Source organism: Dendronephthya gigantea, unplaced genomic scaffold (genome assembly GCF_004324835.1).
Source record: "Dendronephthya gigantea isolate DGI-Jeju-01 unplaced genomic scaffold, DenGig_1.0 000009F, whole genome shotgun sequence".
NCBI classification, from domain to species: domain Eukaryota; kingdom Metazoa; phylum Cnidaria; class Anthozoa; order Malacalcyonacea; family Nephtheidae; genus Dendronephthya; species Dendronephthya gigantea.
The window spans coordinates 3,536,376-3,555,042 of record NW_021163019.1 but is presented as its reverse complement, the minus strand read 5'-3'; the positions used below and the strand labels follow the sequence as shown (position 1 = coordinate 3,555,042).

At 36.4% G+C, this 18,667-nt stretch overlaps 1 protein-coding gene and 2 long non-coding RNA genes across 6 annotated transcripts; 2 read left to right on the top strand and 1 right to left on the bottom strand.

The window, feature by feature from the left end:
* Positions 1-636: 636 nt before the first annotated feature.
* On the bottom strand, positions 637-2,357 carry LOC114517666 (ribosome-binding protein 1-like; the record flags this gene model as incomplete). Its single annotated transcript, XM_028537451.1, has 4 exons — positions 2,305-2,357; positions 1,324-2,177; positions 937-1,243; positions 637-739 (listed from the first exon to the last, which is right to left on the bottom strand). Coding segments are annotated over exons 1-4 (1,317 nt in total), but the record flags the coding sequence as incomplete, so codon positions are not given.
* Positions 2,358-7,450: 5,093 nt separating this feature from the next.
* Positions 7,451-13,193, top strand: LOC114517758. 3 transcript variants are annotated; one of them, XR_003686422.1, is made up of 6 exons: positions 7,451-7,839; positions 8,128-8,171; positions 8,283-8,363; positions 11,173-11,230; positions 12,494-12,583; positions 12,785-13,193. It is a non-coding gene; the product is annotated as an uncharacterized LOC114517758 (long non-coding RNA). The 3 variants fall into 3 exon arrangements; XR_003686421.1 differs by having other exon boundaries at positions 7,459-7,839; positions 11,173-11,222; XR_003686423.1 differs by lacking the exon at positions 8,128-8,171 and having other exon boundaries at positions 7,461-7,839; positions 11,173-11,222.
* Positions 13,194-14,750: 1,557 nt separating this feature from the next.
* On the top strand, positions 14,751-16,858 carry LOC114517796. 2 transcript variants are annotated; one of them, XR_003686429.1, is made up of 3 exons: positions 14,751-14,777; positions 16,091-16,185; positions 16,720-16,858. It is a non-coding gene; the product is annotated as an uncharacterized LOC114517796 (long non-coding RNA). The 2 variants fall into 2 exon arrangements; XR_003686430.1 differs by lacking the exon at positions 14,751-14,777 and adding an exon at positions 15,711-15,722.
* Positions 16,859-18,667: the final 1,809 nt, after the last annotated feature.

Genomic DNA, 18,667 nt, shown 5'->3' with positions numbered 1-18,667 from the left:
TTTCCTTCCCTTCTTTCCCCTCCCTTTTTTTTCCTTCCCTCTCTCCTCCCTTCCTTCCTCCCTTCTTTCTCCTCTCTCCTCTCCCTTCCCTCCCTCCCTTCTCCCCTTCCCTTCCTTCCTCCCTCTCCTTTTCTCTCCCCTCCTTTCCCTCTCTTCTTCCCCCTCTTCCCTTCCTCTCCTCTTCCCCTTTCCTTTCCTTTTCTCCCTTCCCTTTTCTTTCTTTTCTTCTCCTTCCCTTTTCCCCCTTCCCTTTTCCTTCCTTTCCCTTCCTCTTCTCTTTCTTCTTCCTCTTCTCTCCTTCCCTCCCCTCCCTTTCCCCTTCCCTCCCTTTCCCTTCCCCTCTCCTTTTCTTTTTTCCCTTCCCTTTTTTCCCCTTTTTTGTTTTTCCTCTCTCCCTTTCCCTCTTCTTCCCTTCCCCTTCCTCTTCCTTTCCTTTTCCTCCTTCCCTCCTCTCCTTTTTCCCCTCCCTCCTTTCTCCCTTCTCTCCTCTCCCCCTTCCTTTTTTTCCTCCTCCCTCTCCCTTTTTCCCTCTTTTTTCCCTTTTTTTTCTTCCTCCCTTTTCCTCTTTTTTTCCCCTCTCTTTCTTTTCCCTTTCCTTTTCTCTCTCTCCCCTTTTTTCTCCCCTCTTTCCTCCCCCCCCTTTTTCTTTCCTTTTTCTCTCCCTTCTTTTTTCTCTTCTCTTTCCCTCTCTTTCTTCCCTTTTTTTTCCTCCCCTCTTTCTTTCCCCCTCTTTTTCTCTGCTTTTCTCCCCCTTCTTCTCCCCCTTTTTTCTTTTCCTTTCCTTTTCCTCCTCCTCCTTCCCCCTTTTTCCCCCTTTCTTTCCCTCCTTTTTTTTCCCCTTTTTTTTCTCCCCTTCCCCCTCTTCCCTTTTCTCTCCTCTTCCCCTTTCCTTTCCTTTTTCCCCCTTCCTCTTTCCTTTCTTTCCCCTTCCCTTTTTCCTCTTCCCTCTTCTCCCTTTCCCTCTCCTTCCCTTTTCCCCTTCCCTCCTCTTTCCTTTCCCTTCTCTTCCCTTTTCCCCTTTCCCTCCTCTTTCCTTCCCCTTCCCCCTCCTTTTCCCTTTCCCCTCCCCTTCCTCTCCTCTTCTTTTTCTCCCCCCCCTTTCTCTCCTCCCCTTCCTTCTCTCCCCTTTTTTTTCCTCCCCTTTTCCTCCTCCCTTTTTTTCTCTCCCTTTTTTTTTCTCCCCCCTTTTTTTTTCTTCTCCTCCCCTCTTCTCTTTCCTCCCCTTTCTCTTTTTTCTCCTCCCCTCTTTTTTCCTCTTTCTTTTTTCTTCTCCTCCCCCCTCCTTTTTTTCCCCTCCCCTCTCCTTTCTTTTTCTTCCCCTGCTCCCTTTCTCCTTCTCCTTTTTTTCTTCCCCCCTCTTTTCTTCCTCCTTTCTTTTCCCTCTCTCCTTTTCTCTTCTTTCCCCCCCTCCTTTTTTCCTTCCTTCTTTCCTCTTCCCCTCCTCTCTTCCCTCTTCTCCCTTTTCCTTTCCTTCCTCCTTCCTTCTCCCTTCCTTCTCCTTTCCTCTCCTTCCTTTTTCTTCCCCTCTCCTTCTCCTTCCTCCCCTTTTCCTTCTTTCTCTCCCCCTTCCTCCTCTTCCCCTTTCCTCTCCTTCTTTCTTCCCCTCTTCTCCTCCCCCTTTTCCTTCCTCTTTCTTTTTTCCTCCTCTCCTCTCCTTTTCCCCCCTTTTCCCTTCCCCTCTTCTCTTTTCCCCTCTTCCCTCCTTTTGTCTCCTCCCCTCTGCTTCTCTCCTTCCCTTTTCCTTTCCTTTCCTCCCCTCCCCTTTTTTTCTCTCTCTTTTTCGTCTCCCTTTTCTTTTCTCCCCTTTCTCTCCTTCTCTTTTTCTCTCCCTTTTCCCTTTTTTCTTCTTCCCCTTCCCTTTTTTCCCCCTCTCTTTTCTTCCCTTCCTTCCCCCCCCTTTTCTTCTCCTTCTCTCTCTTCTCCCTTCCCTTTCTTTCTCCTCCCTCCTCCCCTTTTTCCTCTCTCCCCTCCCCCTTTCTCTCTCCCTTCTCTCTTCCCCTCTCCCTCCCTTCCCTTCCTTCCCCTTCTTCCCTCTCCTCTCCTCTCCTCTCCTCTTCTTCCCCTCTTTCTCCTCCTCTCCTTCTCCTCCTTCCCTCCCTCTTCCCTCCTTCCCCTCCCTTTTCTTCCTTCTCTGTCCTTCTTCCTTCCTCTCCCCTTTCCTTCCTTTCTCAATTTCCCTCCAACATTTCCCCAACCTTTCCCCTCAATTTTTCCATATTTTTCCCCACTTTTTCCAAAACTTTTCACACTTCTTCCAATATCTTCCCAACCTTTACACCACTATTTTCCCACTATTTCCCCAACTTCTCCCCAACTTTTTCCAACTTTTCCAACATTTTCCCAACATTTCCCAACATTTCCACATTTCTCCCAACATTCCCAACATTTCCCAACATTTTCCCAACATTTTCCCAACATTTTCCCAACATTTCCCACATTTTCCCAACATAACCAAAACATGGTTTTGTTATATAAATAATTGACATCATAAAAAGCGTGGTCACCCATCTCAAACTCAAAAACTTGTCAAAATTGACCACAATTGTAAGGGGTAAGCCTTACCATTTTAGTCAAAATTGACGACGACCTTTTCAATGTTCCAAAAAGCAACCAAATATGCTCTAAAATGAAAGCTATTAGTCTTACGAAGCCGTTTTTTTTTAGCAGTTTAAGACATTTTTTGAACAGTTGAAAAATTCGTCAAAATAGACTTACTCCTTTTTTGTTGGGTTTCAACGAGAATTTGGTGTTCTCGTGTTTATTTTGGTAATGGTTCGAATGCTGGACAAATTTTTTTCAAAAGCCTCTTGAAAAAAAAGATTTAAGTAAGATAAAAAACACCACTTAGTATCGAAAGAGGCAAATAGTCGCAGGGTAACGACAATGGTGTATCAACTTGTAAGTTGGTGGTGGTTCGAATTTTGCATCGGGAAAAAAATGTTTTCGTCAAGACCTGAAAGAAAAGATTATTTTTTATTGGGTTTCGAGGGAGAATTTCGTGTTACTGTTGGAAAGTTTCGGTAATTAGCTGCTTGAAAAAAAGGGCTTAATTATGTCCAAGGCTTGATGAAAAATTAATTCAAAGTTCACAAGTATACATACGATGTAAGCACCTGGATGTTTTGTAGGTCCGCGTAATTTACTACATCTGCGACTTGTACGTACTCGTTATGGACGTTTGGGTACGTTCGCTATATATACACTATCCGCCAAAACGAAATTTTCCATTTTTCACTTTGCTTTTTTTAGAACAAATCTAAATGCTATTGCAAATGCCAAATGATCAAACGCAAATAGAATAGCAAAAAACGCCACGCAGTCCCAGTGAACTAATATGGTCATGGTTAAGATTTCAGTGCCCATGTGGAACACTCCCACAATCAACACACTGAGCTATGTCACATATATACTAGACATTTTTAATGAGATGTTGTGGCGTTGTGTGGTCTTCTCTTCTGATTTTCGGTTGTCATCTTTCCTTTCTTGACCCTTCTTTTTTGTGGTCACTTCTGGCAGACGGTCATGAAATTTTGGGCTCTGCGATTTCAAAAAATATCAGCCAAAATTCATGTGATTTGGCTGAACATTTAATACAACTAGTAGAAAATGATGTAGAAAATATTACCGATGTTTCTACAATCGAAAATTACGATCCAGTTACGACGAATGTAGAAGGTCTTGATCAAATGAACTTTGAGAGTCATGAACAAACTTTGGCGGTCAAGATGCGACAGCGAGGCAAAAGGAGTGTGAACCTTGATCCGAATATAGTCGATTTAGAGCAAGGTGTTGTTAAGAAAAGAAGGAGAAAATGTGGTAGCTGCGATTCGTGCCTGAGGAAAATAAATTGTGGCGAGTGTAATTGTTGTTTGAATAGAAAGACAAGTCATCAGATATGTAAGCTTCGAAAATGCTCTAAGCTCAAAATGAAATCAAGCTGTATGGAGAACGAGTCGGGTACCGTCGCCTTTCAACACCCCGCACAGCAAGCAATTCTAATAGATAGTTCAAATATCGAGAAATTAGGACATGCGAAAATAAATCCTGAGAAAGCAAAGGGGAAACTGCAGTAACGCCTCTGCAACGGTAAAGCTGCAAATTTGCATGGACACGGAGAATGCGCTTTACAAATCCCCTCTGGGACTGATGGAATCGGAACAAAGCCATACAACGGAAATTAGCACAGAGCACAATAATGTTCGCATTCCAAATCGTTCCCCTGTGACACCACTGGAACCAAAATATAATGACACAGGAAATGCAAATAATAAGCCAAATCTACCTGAATTGGATGTTATGGTGTCTGAAATCAAAGAAAAAATGTGGGTTCTATTAGTCAACAAAGTTTATGCGATCAGATTTGTAAAATCTATGACGAAATCGTCCATTTTAGAAGGAACATTTTTAATATACCCTCCGGCAGAGCGGGAAAAGATTTCATTGCAGACTTTACTTATTGGCTAAAGCAATTCAATTCCAATTCTGATCTCAATTCGATTGCATTGAAAGCCTTTATGGTGCTTCCATCTTTGATTCTCCAAAAGCCCTCGGAACATCAAAGAGCAAAGAACACAGCACAGCGATAAAACGAAGATTAACCCTATGGAAGCAAGGGGACTTGAATCTACTAATGAAAAAGTGAGATTTATACAAGATCGATTCTTATCATCAAGAAAACCCCGCACAGTAAATGATATCTCCAGAGTTTCCGCCAGATTGGTAATGCAAGGAAAACTATCCGCGGCGATTAAATTTCTGGATAAAGAAAGCTCCCCGGGTTTACTAGATCTTTCGCCGGAAACTTTGGAAGCTTTGAAAGAGAAACACCCGGCAGCCAGTGATGTAGAGGACGAATGCCTCCTAAATGGTCCCGTAGATCGAATCGCGTCCAATATTTTCGACCTCATCAATGAGCAGATGATTTATGACGCAGCTTTTAAAACTAAGGGCTCAGCTGGACCGTCTGGTATGGACGCAGACATATACCGACGAATTTTATGCTCAAAGAATTTCAGTAACGAAGGTAAGATCTTAAGAGAAGAAATATCAACGATGACCAAAAATCTGTTGAAATTATGCTACCATCCATCCCTGTTAAAAAGCTACACATCCTGTAGGCTAATTCCACTAGATAAACATCCTGGAATTCGACCAATTGGAGTGGGGAAGTGCTGCGAAGAATAATCGGTAAGACAGTAACTTTATTCTTGAGAGCATAGATAAGGGAAGCAGCGGGGCCATTGCAAGTTTGTGCAGGATACAGTGCTGGGGCCGAGGCAGCAATACATGCCATGAACCATGTTTTTGGAGAAAGGGACTGATGGAATCCTATTAATTGATTGCGACCAATGCTTTTTTTTAACCAAATGAATACAGCGGTAACATTGCACAATCTTTGAATAACCTGCAACAGAATGTCCATATACATCATTAACACCTACAGATGCCCCTCCAGGCTATTCATATGTGGGGGAGGTGAGATTTTGTCGCAAGAAGGTACCACTCAAGGGGATCCTCTAGCTATGTCCTGGTACTCAATTAACACAGCTATAATGATTCAAAGTTTGAAATTGAACATACCAGAAATCAAACAAGTATGGCTGGTTGATGACTCAGTGGGAGGAGGAAGATTGACACATTTATATAATTGGTATAAGCATTTGGAAGAGCAAGGAAAGAAATACGGCTATCTAGTAAATGGTCCAAAGTGTTGGCTGATAGTGAAGACGCAAGAACTGGCCAAAGAAGCAGAGCAGATCTCTGGAGAAGAAGTTAAAATTACAACAGAAGGAAAACGCTATTTGGGTGCTGTTATAGGATCAAAAGAATATAAAGATGAGTATTGTAAAGAAAAAATTCAAGGATGGGTACAAGATATCTCATCACTCACGGAAATCGCGAAAAGCCAGCCTCATGCAGCCTACATTGCCCTTACGAAAGCATACAAATCAAAATTTACCTACTTCATGCGAACAATTGAGGCCTTCGAAGAGTACGTAGAATCGATACATGAAACATTGAATGACATTCTCTTACCACAATTTTTTGGTCAAGAAGAACCCCTTGCGAGTGAACTTCGTGAACTTGTGACCCTAACGTTAGCTCAAGGGGGATTAGGCGTACCGAATTTGAGAATAGAAGCTCCTTTGCAATATGCAGCCTCAAAATTATTTACTAATCAACATGTAAATTCAATTAAACGGCAGAGTGAGGCTCTGGAACCGATAGAGCAGTCTATAGATGATCTGAAGCGAATGCAGCAAGCAAACAAAGCGGAAACTATTCAGTCTAGAATGGATAACATTGATGCAACACTTTCTCCAGACCTACTGTTCTTGGTAAAGCAATCCCAAGACAAAGGAGCGAGTTCCTGGCTAAATGCGATTCCACTCAAAGATCAAGGTCTAGCCCTCAATCAGCAAGAATTCAGAGACTCGTTACAAATGAGATACAATTTAACTTTGAATGATTTACCAAGTCATTGTGCGTGTGGAGATCGCTTTAACATCAATCATGCCCTCTCTTGTAAAAAAGGTGGGTTCGTGGCACAAAGGCACGATGGAATCCGTAATTTGCTAACAGCGCAACTGGATATGTAACCCCTCATCTTCAACCCCTTGATAATGAGAGATTTGACTTGAGATCGGCCAATATAAGTCCCGAAGCGAGATTGGACATCAAGGCGGACGGTTTCTGGCTACGTGGAGCTACTGCATTTTTTGACGTAAGAGTAACGCATGTAAACTCCCGATGTAACCAAGGCCGGCCAACCGAGAACACTTTTAAGGAACACGAGAACGAAAAGAAGAGAAAATACCAACAGAGAGTTTTAGATGTTGAAATGGGCTCCTTTACCCCACTTGTTCTTGGAACCAATGGTGGAATGGGGTCTGAATGCCACAAGTTTCTTACTCAGCTGGCGCAGAAATTAGCAGCAAGAGACCATGAACGTTATGCAGTTTTCATAGCTTGGTTGAGAACCAGAATCTCTTTCGAAATTCTAAGATCGGTACATGCGAGTGTAATGGGATCTAGATCACCTTTCTATAGAAAAGAACTTGAAGTGGTAGACGATTTTGGACTAAATGTTAAGATTGCAGAGGTTTTTTAAAGTTTCTTAACTTTAACTTTACGTGCGAAGTACTCCTTTTCTATAAAAATTAGGAAGAACAACAATCATTATGACATTCGAAGAGTTTAAACAGCCCATTGGAAAATGCATGGTGATTAGAATAGTTAATTTTGATCTAGTTTTATTTAGAATTCTTTTAAATAAGTATATAGTTAATTTGAATAAATAGAATTATGTGACTGTCTTCTCTCGGTGCTGCCTATGGCGGTATCGTTGGAGATCCTTCGGGATCTTTCTAAAAACTCTCCTCTCTGCTACCTCAATGGGGCGCGGCGGGGGTTTTTTTTCTCCCCAAAGTGCCCCCGGGTTGTGGTAGCAACCTCTTTTGTCTTCCTTTTTAATTTATGATCAGTCTAATCAATATATGCAAATGAATCTTATTATAAACATGAGAGCCCAACATATAACATTTAAGAAAGCCATCAAAACAATTGAAGTTTAAAAGTAATGATGACTTTCTTTAAGGTTATATGTTGGGCTCTCATATTTATAATAAGAATCCGTTTTCCGCCTGGCAAATCTCTAGCTACGATATATGCAAATGAAGTTTACGTAATCGTATCTATGATGTAATAATTTATGCTGAACCTAACACATGCGCAGTTCACGACGAGCTTCTCTCTCGATCTATTCAATATGGTGGTCAATCAAGAAATGTTTTTGCTTGCAAAAAGATCGTAAATTGTTGGCGCTACAAGCTCGGAAAGGTATTGAAAATATTCCCGTCTCCTTGCTTTATTCTTTAAGTGTAATCTTAAGCGATATAAAGCTTATTCGAATTCGAATAAGTGGAATTTAACATGTGGAACGATTACAGCTGATTGCTTTTACTCATAATTGATGGTTTACTGTGATGACTACCAGCTAGTAATGGACAAATATTGTGTGGAATTATGTGAACTATTAACCCACCTTCTGCATGTTCGCCTTTTATCATCTGATTACTTATAACTTTTACAAATGAGTAAAACTTTTCAACTTTTGATATCTTATAGATTGTAAATGAGATCAGGCTTTTATCAGCTCACAGAATAACAAGGTATATTTATTAATTTTAGAAATTGTGCATCAAAAATTGTCTGCCTAGAACTGAACAAGTGTTGCTAAAGATGTATGGATTAACTGCAGTTGGTATATATTGCATTTTTAGAAGGAAGCATCCAAACAAATTCATTTGTAACATGGTGGATAACAAAGTCCCTCTTTGAAAACCTACTTCAGTCATTTTACGGTGAGTTTCTTACATAAATATAATCAAATATGATTTTCGTTTGGGCTTTCCTTTTCCTTTGTATAATTCCAAATGAGCTTGATAGGTTATTGAATATTGAGTAACTTGTGTCATAGTATTACAGCATTTTACGGACTCGATTTGATTGCACTTATAAATGATGCAATGAACGGTCTCTATCATATAAACGTCTGAAACTACTCCCTTCAACATATGTTTGCATTAGGCATCTGTGTCTAATAAATGCCTCCTCCGAATCAAAACACCAGGGGCCGGTTGTTCGAAAGGCTTTTAGCTTAAACGGTGGATAACCCAAGTTTAAAAGTACTCTAACAGATCTTGTGAATGAACCTGCATCTTACGCATTAAATATGTACTTCCATTGACAATTAAACTATTTACATCAAAATATTTCAGCTCAGTTGTTCAATAAATAGATGATTTTGTTTTCCATTTTGAACTTAATCGTCCCAGTAATGTTTAATGTCCCTAGTGTGGTTGTGTGTTTCAGAGTGTCTTGGTTATAATGTTCAATTTTAATTTGTAATTTAATTGTTTTGTTTTGGAAACATTCACAAACAGTTTGCACAAACTTTGACAATGAGGAAATTTTTGCAATAGGCACATGCCCTAAATTGCGACTTTGAAACACATGGGAGACTTTTTAAGTTTACATGCACAAACTGCATTAACTAACACTTGATGCTGTATGTATTAGAATGGCATCACAAATTATTAATATTTAGTCTTAGTGGTATTTTCACTTCTTCAAAATATGGTGGTGCTATTGATATAAATGCCTCTCTCTATTAAATGCTCCCTCTAGAATTGGCAGATTTCGTTAAGGTGGTGTTGGTCATTGAAAATGTAGATTTACCCTGTTTTAAAAATTTAAGGAGTCCATTAGCTTGTTTCATTGTTCTGTATAATTAATGAAAAACTTTTTTAGTTTTTCTTAGCAAGCTAAAATTGTCATTCCCTTACTTTCGTGCACGATAATTCGAAAAATAATAAAGGTAACTTGTTAAAATTCTCATGGTTTATTCTAAAGACAATTGGCTGGGACGTGAACCATTCAGTCTACGTAAAATAGGGACTGTTTATTTTAGATAGATCATAGAAGTTTTAAATATATAGCCTGTAAAATGTTTTGGAAAAGTTTTATTTATTTGAGGTTCAGCTTGGAGGCAAAAATATTTAGAACTAAATAAAACTAATGCTGTCATTTTAGCGTTAAAACCTAGTTTGTTATCTTGTTTGCAAAAATCGTCTATTTCCACCATTGGGTGTGTTTGTTCTGGGTAACTATAGCAATTGAAATTTTCTACAAGTCTTTTTTACTCAGAGCAACTTGACTTGCAATATGTCATGAAAAGATTTTTATATTTTTCAAAATGAAAATGAAAAAAAATTAATGACCTAGACTTAAAAGCCCCAGATGTTTATTGGATCATGTACAATATGTTAGTGCTTCAGTTGATCTCTGTACTCTTTTGTCTCTGTATATCTGATATCTGTACTGTATCTTTATTGGTATTATATGATGAAAATGGGAGCTCTGGATGGTTATGCAAATTGTGGGAAATTCCAAATTGATTTTGTGGGCCATCCTTCCAGGTTTTCCAAAAAGCCTGAGTAATTGATTGCACTGGGAGTCTTAGCAATAAAAAAGTGCTGACTGAGGAATTTTGTGCAAAGAGCAAGGATTTATGAATTTACAAACATGAATTTTGAAACTTGTTCTCATAGGTTTAGAGTTTTGTTTTCTTCTGGGGGGGCTTAAACTTTAGATACATGATATCTAGCTAGCAACACTTTCTGACATTAGATAAAATTAAATAGAATAAATTTCCTCTTGATATATAGTTGCATCGGTAGTCATGGTTCATATGGCCGATAGGTGGAGAAAATATTTACCAATGATTTTGACCTGTTGTGGGTAGAAAAGCTAATGAAAGATAAAATGAACAAGCTGCCATGTATTTTATGATTTTACAAGCTGCCATGTATTTTATGATTTACAGCTTGAAAATTCTGTATTTCGCAATTGCTTTTCCGAGTTGCTCGATATATTATAATATCAACTATAATACCGTTTCATGTGTATATAAAGATCTTTTTTGAAAGATTCAACATTGCTCTGATGCAATTATTACTTTTTGGCAAATTTTTAGGGGGGCTGAGGCCCCCAGTAAGATTTCTTGGGGGGCCGAGCCCCTCAGCCCCCCATACTCTATGCCTATGCTTGTTCTCATGATTATTTACATGGAGAAAGAATCAAATAAATCATTATCACAATTAATTTTAAATACAATAACTAATTACCTGAAAAATATTGAATGTATTGAAAATATTGATCGTTTTAGAATTTAGACATGCAGTATCAATAATAAAAATTGTACGGTAAATTGTGCACAAATCAGGGGGGGCATTCGGCACGCCCAGTACGCGAAAAACCGGGTAACGAGGATAGATTTCGGAGAAGAAAGGCGAAGGAAGGAAAGCCCGGAAATTTTTTAATTTTCTATGTTTTAAAGAGAAACTATAAAGTTATTTTAATGAAGTGAAGCTTGTTGAGAAAAAGATATTCCGATTATAAGTATATCTAGATATATATCTTATAAGCGTATGTTTTTTGTTTGCTGCCTTTTTTAATATGACTTCGTCCTCGCGCATCGAATGTTGGAATTTTCTGAATATTTTTTCGGTCGATTTCTTTTGCATTAGTTCAACGTTTTAGAGTAAGAATGTTTGTTATGCCAAAGCATTTATTTCACGTAAATGACGTTCATTTTTTCTGCTTTGTTAGATTAAAAGTCCAGCGAGAAATGAAGTGAAAGGCGATTTGAAAACCACGAGGTAAGGCAGTAAGCCGCCATTTTATTAAATTTTCGTACTTTTTTTAATAGTGTGTTGTTTTTGTTTTATTTTAACATTCCATGCCCCAACCGAACACTTCAGTAAGGGTGCAGTAGTTTTAAGAAAGATTTGTGGTTTAATTTGAAAAATCCGCCTTCAGTCGAGAGGCGAGAGGAATGGCGAATTATTTCAGACCATGTATTCGGTGTTTGACATAATTGTGGGACCTGTGTTGCCAAATTAGTTTGTATTTTGAAACATTCGATTAAGTGCTAAGAAAAGAAATGGAAAACTAACTCTTTAAAGCCCGTTTTTGTTTTTGCCAAGGCAGGTTGATGCATGTAGTTTGATATATAAGAGGGGTCAGCACCATTTAGTAGCCTTAGAATGAGGGGAAGTAGAATTGTTTAAACGTTGATTCAATGTTGTTTTATCAGAGTCTGATGTTAATATTTTGTGTTTCAGATTGTTTTTGCCAATTTTTTGATCTGAGGGTTTAAAGAACCACTTTTACAATATTGGAGATATGTAGTGGAATAAATGCCTGGAAAGACAATTATTGTCTGACAATATAAACTATAAATTGAAACCGGAATGCAATGATAAGAAAGGGAAATATGGAATAAATGCCTGGAAATACAATATAAACTATAATTTTAAACTGGAATGCAATGATAAGAAAGGGAAATAAACTATTGCTAAGTCTAAAGAACCACTGAAGCTGAAGAATTGAGATACAACAATCTTTGACTGACTTTAGGTGTAAGACGTTCGCCCAGCTATTGTAGACCGCATGGAATCGATTCAAGTCCTTTAAAAATTTGTGAATCAAGATGAGAATGAACTTAGTGAATCTGTAATTGCTGCTATATGTTTTGGCTAAAATATAAAAAAAACTGTTGTATGTCTCCAAAACAAAGGAGCTTATATTTATGATACCAAAAAGAACAGGATTGTTTGACATCAGAAATACAAAGAATTCGGCACACAGAGACAATTCACCTTTTAAAACGAAACCAAAAAACTAGAAGCAAAAAACAAATTGTGCTTCAAAACAAAACTAGAATGCACTGCTTTTAAAAGGTTGAAATATAGGAAAGGACAACTTTTTTCTAGGCGTTTAGTGATTCGTTTATAGTAACATCGCTCACGATGATGTTCGGAGTTGATCGGCATGTTGTCGTACATTATCATACCACGTGATCTGCTAAGATCACATGGTAATTATTGCCTATGAAACTAATCTCAACGTTAAAAAAAAATTTCTTTAGATTGGTGGCGATCGAAGGTGGACAGCAAGATCGAAGCTCAGCAAGATTGAAGATTGTTCGAAGAAGAAGGAGTTCGCCGTTGACTAAAAGGTGGGTTCCGGCGATTATATGCGTAATCTGCGGTTGCTTTGTCCGACCCCAGTAGGGGGACCGTTTGCCTAGAGCGTTTTGGTCCCCCGCACGCTGCTAGTTCCCACTTGTAGGCCTTTACACTAATCTACGGGAAGGCCGTAGGCCTTCCTTAAGGAGTACAGTGTAGCTGAGCCGAACCCTTTTTTTCGTTGTATATAGGTTTATCTGAACAGCTAGTTGTCAAGATGAATGCGAAGACTCGCCCGGCCAAATTCAAAATGGCGATGCCAAAGAAAACCATCCACCTGGACCGTTCGCAGACCTTTCTGGGCAAGATTGTTGTGCTGTCTGGTCAAAGTTAAGTATTTTACTTTGATGTTTGTGTGCCTTCGGCTAATTGTTGGCCAGAAATGACAAAAAGCCATATACAATATGAAATATTCTGCGTACAAGGTTATCTAAAATTTCGAACTTAATTCTGCCTGCAATGATGATAATTTTTTACTGAAAATTTATGTCATGAGCAACTTCCGCACCTATAGACTGAAGCAGAACTGAACATTTTGTCATTAACGTTTATCTCAACAGCCAGTTATCAAGACGAACGTCAAGAGAACAGTTGAAATAGAAAATAGAAATCAGTTCAAGACTCGCCGCCGCCGAATTCAAAATGGCGATCCCATACACGTGGACCGTTCGCGGACCTTTCTGAGCAAGATTGTTGTGCTGTCTGGTCAAAGTTAAGTATTTTACTTTGATGTTTGTGTGCCTTCTGCTAATTGTCGGTCAGAAATAACAAAAAACCATATACAATATGAAATATTCTGCGTACAAGGTTATCTAAAGTTTCGAGATTAATTTTGCCTGCAATGATGATAATTTTTTACTGAAAATTTATGTCTTGAGCAATTTTCGTACCCATAGACTGAAGCAGAACTGAAGATTTTGTCATTAACGTTTATCTCAACAGCTAGTTATCAAGACGAACGTCAAGAGAACAGTTGAAATAGAAATCAGTTCAAGACTCGCCCGGCCGAATTCAAAATGGCGATGCCGAAGAAAACTATACACGTGGACCGTTCGCGGACCTTTCTGAGCAAGATTGTTGTGCTTTCTGGTCAAAGTTAAGTATTTTACTTTACTGTTTGTGTGCCTTTTGCTAAAACTAGACAATAATTAAGGTAGTTATAAATGCAATTTTATATTAATAATGTCTTATTATATTAAAGATTTTCTTTGGTCAACATTGGAAGTGAACAAGATTTCTGCACAGAGGTAATTCGATTGTTTCTTCTAAATTTATATTAGCCTTGCAGCTCAAATCTTGTCACTACCTTGTAATACATATCAACTGCCTGGGTATGTATTTTGTTATTTCCATAGTATAGAGGGAATTTGCTGCAACTAGGATCTTTTTCATGAAAATCGTCGTCGCGGTCACAATTTGGTTAAGATTACTAAGTGAACTTTGCTTCTATACTCACTATGTGTCACCAGTAATAAATTCCTGTGGTGGTCTTGAAGTAAATATAGCAACCATAGTTATATATAGAAGGATGAAGTAACCATAGATTACCTGACCAAAAACTAGACGTAATTAAGATAGTTGAAAATGGAATTTTATATTAATAATGTCTTTTTATATTCAAGATTTTTCTTGGTCAAGAGTGCAACATTAACTGTGGATATGAACTTTACGTTCAAATGAACATTGGAAGTGAACAAGATTTCTGCACAGAGGTAATTCGATTGTTCCTTCAAAATTTATATTAGCCTTGCAGCTGAAATTCTTGTAGTGATTTTGTAATACATATCAACTGCCCGGATATATATTTTGTTATTTATTATAAGAGGGAATTTGCTGCAACTAGGATCTTTTTCATGAAACTCGTCAGGCAGTCACAATTTTGTTAAGATTATAAAGTGAACTTTGCTTCTATACTCACTATGTGTCACCAGTAATAAATTCCTGTGCTGGTCTTTGAATAAATATAGCAACCATAGTTATATATAGGGATGAAGTAACCATAGAATACCTGACGAAAAACTAGACAATAATTAAGATAGTTGAAAATGGAATTTTGTCTTAATAATAACTTCTTTATATATTCAAGATTTTTCTTGGTCAAAAGTGCAACCAGCCACATTAGCTGCTGTGGATATGGACTTTACTGTCAGAGGAAAATTGGAAGTGAACAAGATTTTTGCAGAGGTAATTTGATTGTTCCTTCAAAATTTATATTAGCCTTGCAGCTGAAATTCTTGTAGTGACTTTGTAATACATATCAACTCCGCGTATATATTTTGTTATTTATTATAAGGGGGAATTTGCTGCAACTAGGATCTTTTTCATGAAAATCGTCAGGCAGTCACAATTTTGTTAAGATTATAAAGTGAACTTTGCTTCTATACTCACTATGTGTCACGAGTAATAAATTCCTGTGCTGGTCTTTGAATAAATATAACAACCATAGTTATATATAGAGGGATGAAGTAACTATAGAATACCTGACGAAAAACTAGACAATAATTAAGATAGTTGAAAATGGAATTTTGTACTAATAATAACTTCTTTATGTATTTAAGATTTTCCTTGGACAAGAGTGCAACCAGCCACATTAGCTGCTGTGGATATGGACTTTACTGTCAGAGGAAAATTGGAAGTGAACAAGATTTTTGCAGAGGTAATTTGATTGTTCCTTCAAAATTTATATTAGCCTTGCAGCTGAAATTCTTGTAGTGACTTTGTAATATATATCAACCGCCCAGATATATATTTTGTTATTTAGTATAAGGGGGAATTTGCTGCAACTAGGATCTTCATGAAAATCGTCAGGCAGTCACAATTTTGTTAAGATTATAAAGTGAACTTTGCTTCTATATACTCACTATGTATCACCAGTAATAAATTCCTGTGCTGGTCTTTGAATAAATATAGCAACCATAGTTATATATAGAGGGATGAAGTAACCATAGAATACCTGACGAAAAACTAGACAATAATTAAGATAGTTGAAAATGGAATTTTGTCTTAATAATAACTTCTTTATATATTCAAGATTTTCCTTGATCAAGAGTGCAACCAGCCACATTAGCTGCTGTGGATATGGACTTTACTGTCAGAGGAAAATTGGAAGTGAACAAGATTTTTGCAGAGGTAATTTGATTGTTCCTTCAAAATTTATACTAGCCTTGCAGCTGAAATTCTTGTAGTGGCCTTGTAATATATATCAACCGCCCAGATATACATTTTGTTATTTAGTATAAAGGGGAATTTGCTGCAACTAGGATCTTCATGAAAATCGTCAGGCAGTCACAATTTTGTTAAGATTGCTAAGTGAACTTTGCTTCTATGCTCCCTATGTGGTCACCAATGATAAATTCCTGTGGTGGGCTTTGAATAAATATAGCATATTTATATAGAGGGATGAAGTAACCATAGAATGCGTGACCAAAAACTAGACAATAATTAAGATAGTTGAAAATGCAATTTTATATTAATCATGTGTTCTTGTAATATTCAAGATTTTCCCTGGTCAAGAGTGCAACATGAGTCGTGGATATGAACTTTACTGTCAGATGTACATTGATTGGAAATTAAACAAGATATCTGCACTGAGGTAATTTGATTTTGTCATGGATGGCCAGCATTTGATTTTAAAAAGCCACTACATTGTTGAGATGACAACAATCAAATTGAAATTTGCTTCTATGGTCACCATGTGTGAAACCAATGATGAAACTTAATGCTATAACAGCTGAACAAGTCTGGCTGATTACTTTAATTCCTGTGGTGGTTTTACAATAAATATCCATGAAAAAGACCAGCAATTACTATTTTAAACTTGGGAGAAATTTTTCTGATTTCCATGTGATTTATATTCTGTAGTACTCAGAAGGGTGGTACCCAGTTTTTCTGTGTTCAAATTAAATAGTGACATATTTCTGGGTTGAATATATGCATGTGACACATTCTTTTTATTGAAAATAGCTAAAATTTAATTGGCATAAAATAAAATGCATTCACGAATGTATTGTCTATCCATGAAAGATGGCTAAAGTAAGATAATGAGTAATATCTTTTGATAATGATGTCAGCTTTGAAAATACAACTTTTTGCCTAAAAGGATTGATGAAATGCTTTTTCTCTTTAGAATGAATGAAGTTGAAGAAAGTTGAAAGGCACCCCAGAAGAACCTGAATTATTTTAGCCCAATCCTAGATTCATTGAATATTTTAGTGTGTGATAACATGTGTGAAATGTGATCAATTATGTGACAATTTTCAAAACTTCGATTTATAAAGATAAATTTTTCTTTGTAAAGTTTAAGAAGTAAACCTTTTTTGTCTGGTGGTGTTGGTGTTTTGATTTTGCATGTTTTTCCCTGTGCTTTCACAATTGAAAATATTTTAGCAGTTGCTTTTGGCTTTTTCTCATACTTCTTTTCTCTTTAATTTCTTCTTAGTATTAGTATTTTTTCTAAATATATTTTCTCTTATGAAATTCTTTTTTTCTTTGGTGTTGAAGAAAGTTGAAAGGCACCCAGTTTCATTGATTAATATTTTTTAGTGTGAAATGTGATGAATTATGTGACAATTTTCAAAACTTGGATTTATAAATCTTTTTTCTTTGTAAAGTTTAAGAAATAAACCTTTTTCGTCTGATGGTGTTAGTGTTTTTATTTTGCAAGTTCTTCTGTGTGACTTGACAATTCTAAATTAAACCTCTTAGTATTTTTCAGTAATTTTCTAAGTTAAACCTGTTAGTGTTTTCTTCGATTGCTCTAGTTTTTTTTTCTCTAGTTTTTCTTCTATTTCTCTATTTTTCTTTTATTTATCTAGTTTTTTTCTATTTTCTCATGTCTTTTATTCTCTAGTTTTTTCTGTAGTTTTTCTAGTTAGTTTTCTTTTCTCTGGTTTTTTCTTCTATTTCTCGAGTTTTTTTTCTATTTAGTTTTTTCTCTAGTTTTTTCCTAATGTTTTTTTTTGTTTTTTTCTCTAGTTTTTCTAGTTAGTCTAGTTAGTTTATTTTGCAAGTTCTTCTGTGTGACTTGACAATTCTAAGTTAAACCTCTTCGTATTTTTCAGTAATTTTCTAAGTTAAACCTGTTAGTGTTTTCTTCGATTGCTCTAGTTTTTTTTTCTCTAGTTTTTTCTTCTATTTCTCTATTTTTTCTTTTATTTATCTAGTTTTTTTCTATTTTCTCATGTCTTTTATTCTCTAGTTTTTTTCTGTAGTTTTTCTAGTTAGTTTTCTTTTCTCTGGTTTTTTCTTCTATTTCTCGAGTTTTTTTTCTATTTAGTTTTTTTCTCTAGTTTTTTCCTAATGTTTTTTTCTTGTTTTTTTCTCTAGTTTTTCTAGTTAGTCTAGTTAGTTTATTTTGCAAGTTCTTCTGTGTGACTTGACAATTCTAAGTTAAACCTCTTCGTATTTTTCAGTAATTTTCTAAGTTAAACCTGTTAGTGTTTTCTTCGATTGCTCTAGTTTTTTTTTCTCTAGTTTTTCTTCTATTTCTCTATTTTTTCTTTTATTTATCTAGTTTTTTTCTATTTTCTCATGTCTTTTATTCTCTAGTTTTTTTCTGTAGTTTTTCTAGTTAGTTTTCTTTTCTCTGGTTTTTTCTTCTATTTCTCGAGTTTTTTTTCTATTTAGTTTTTTCTCTAGTTTTTTCCTAATGTTTTTTCTTGTTTTTTCTCTAGTTTTTCTAGTTAGTCTAGTTAGTTTATTTTGCAAGTTCTTCTGTGTGACTTGACAATTCTAAGTTAAACCTCTTCGTATTTTTCAGTAATTTTCTAAGTTAAACCTGTTAGTGTTTTTCGATTGCTCTAGTTTTTTTTTCTCTAGTTTTTTCTTCTATTTCTCTATTTTTTCTTTTATTTATCTAGTTTTTTTTCTATTTTCTCATGTCTTTTATTCTCTAGTTTTTTTCTGTAGTTTTCTAGTTAGTTTTCTTTTCTCTGGTTTTTTCTTCTATTTCTCGAGTTTTTTTTCTATTAGTTTTTTTCTCTAGTTTTTTCCTAATGTTTTTTCTTGTTTTTTCTCTAGTTTTTCTAGTTAGTCTAGTTAGTTTATTTTGCAAGTTCTTCTGTGTGACTTGACAA